At 35.7% G+C, this 1984-nt stretch overlaps 1 protein-coding gene across 1 annotated transcript in view; it reads left to right on the top strand.

Annotated features, from left to right (window-relative positions):
- Positions 1 to 1984, top strand: part of si:ch211-283g2.1 (sodium- and chloride-dependent GABA transporter ine) — a 13125-nt gene extending 11141 nt beyond the window's left edge. The window contains exons 12-13 of the mRNA XM_024261707.2: positions 173 to 340; positions 409 to 1984. Coding sequence (XP_024117475.1) covers positions 173 to 340; positions 409 to 567 — 327 coding nt within the window. The 3' untranslated portion in view covers positions 568 to 1984. The remainder of the gene's footprint in view (positions 1 to 172; positions 341 to 408) is intronic.

The following is a 1984-nucleotide window of genomic DNA, read 5'->3' as shown; positions in this document are numbered from 1 at the left end:
TTCTTTAGTGGTCTTTGAATTTTGTTTTAAATTTGAATATTTATTTATTTTAAATATTAGCATTAGTAATTTGTGGCATGTTGATTTACATTTTTTTTCAACAGGTGTTTTTGTAATGACACATTTATAAGTTAATTAAAAAAATAAAATAAAAGTTGTTTGTTTGTTTCAGGTCATCCTGATTTTCTCCATCATTCAGTTCAGACCAGCTCGCTATGAGGACTACGTCTTCCCTCCGTGGGCTCAGGGGGTCGGCTGGGTGATCGCTCTGGGCTCCATCATCTGGATCCCTCTGGGTGCCATCCACACCCTGTGGGTGCTCCCGGGCTCCCCCATGCAGGTGATGCACGACTGGCATTCGACTTTCCCTGAATGTTTGCACGAGACTGAGGTGTTTATCTCCCGCAGAAACTAAAGCTGTCCATCACTCCGTACGCCCTGGATGAGCAATCCAAAATGCCGTATTATGAGAGGGGGGGGACCGGCGGACAAGTCGTGGAAACCATAAGTTCAAGCATGAGGTCAACCGAGAAACCCACTGAGAAATCCACTGAGACAAACTTCTAACACTTCAGTGTCACTTGGTTCAATTTAACTGTGAATCTAACAGACCCAAAATTCTACACAAATTTAACAAAAGTTTGTTACAAAAATGGGGAGAAACAGATGTTTGCAATGTTTAGCATGTAAAGGGGAAACTTTAAAGCATCAAATTTAGTGGATCGTGTTGGTTTTTGTTTGTATTTGTCTGGTGGCTTAAAGCAATCAGAGTATCCTATCCTACAAATGTTTTATTAATATTTTCTTTTAAACTAAATAAGCTCTCAACATACAACCACTTAGAGTTTGTAAAGCTACTTAGGCATGTGCCAATACTTTTAGTAGCATCTATCATTATTTCCCTTCATAGGAAATAAATGTAACCACACTTGAAATGTGCATCCATAACCACTAAAGCTAATGGGATTTAATGGCTACTAACGGTCACATTTTGAGCCCAAGATGTATCAAATTTGGCCCAATAGCACCAACATATTTATTATCCCACCTCAAATAAATACAATTATTTTTCCTGTTGTACCTTAGATCAGGGGTGTCCAAACTTTTTGAAGAGGGTGAAATGTGGTGAGGTGAAAGTATGTGAGGGCCAACCACGTTGAATCCTTATGAGAAACATTACATGCAAATTAATTCCACAATGCAATGGGATACCTTTCATTCCTTCACATAAAACAGAATTATACCTAAATGCAGTTTTACCAAAATTACTGTGAATTTCACATTTGATGACCAGAGATAAAACAAAGAAAAAGTCTGAAAATAAACTTTTATCAACAGTAAACTCTAAATAAATATATAAATATAAACATAAACTCTAAATATAAATCAACAGGAAATAACACATGCAGTTATCTTGGTCACCGCTGTGGTTTTATAAATAAATGTTTTCCTTTCATTTGGCCTTTAAGTCTCTGAAGGTTAAACAGGTTTCAATATGGCTTCCAACGTAGTTTAGCCAATCACAATCAAGTTTTTTGGACATGCTTGCCTTAGATGTTTAAAAAATGCTTTGAAAAAGAATTGCACACCCTTAGTTCAACTGAACGATCTGGTGTTAACAAAGTTGATACATGGATGAGTTAAGCATTTAGCAAGTTCAAACTGTTGCATTGTGATTGACCTATAGGTGGCACTGCAATATTATTTAGTTTTTGATCAACAAATTTACAAATTACATTTAAAACGACCTCCTTAGTGAGTATTTTAGGTCTTACAAAACGAGTTCTCTAGTGTGTGGTTACGTATGTAAAGTTTTACACTTTTGGGTTTTTTGTTTAAAAAGTTATGATTATCTATTTATTGAGATTACTTGAAACGTTTGATTTGTCACTGCCTACTTTCCCTTATTTTCTGCCATGTTGGATTTTTTTCTTTTGTAAAACAGACTTTTGGCTCCTATTAAACATGCTTTAACCAATCTTTA

Source organism: Oryzias melastigma, linkage group LG14 (genome assembly GCF_002922805.2).
Source record: "Oryzias melastigma strain HK-1 linkage group LG14, ASM292280v2, whole genome shotgun sequence".
NCBI classification, from domain to species: Eukaryota; Metazoa; Chordata; class Actinopteri; order Beloniformes; family Adrianichthyidae; genus Oryzias; species Oryzias melastigma.
This window is presented reverse-complemented; position numbering and strand designations above follow the sequence as displayed.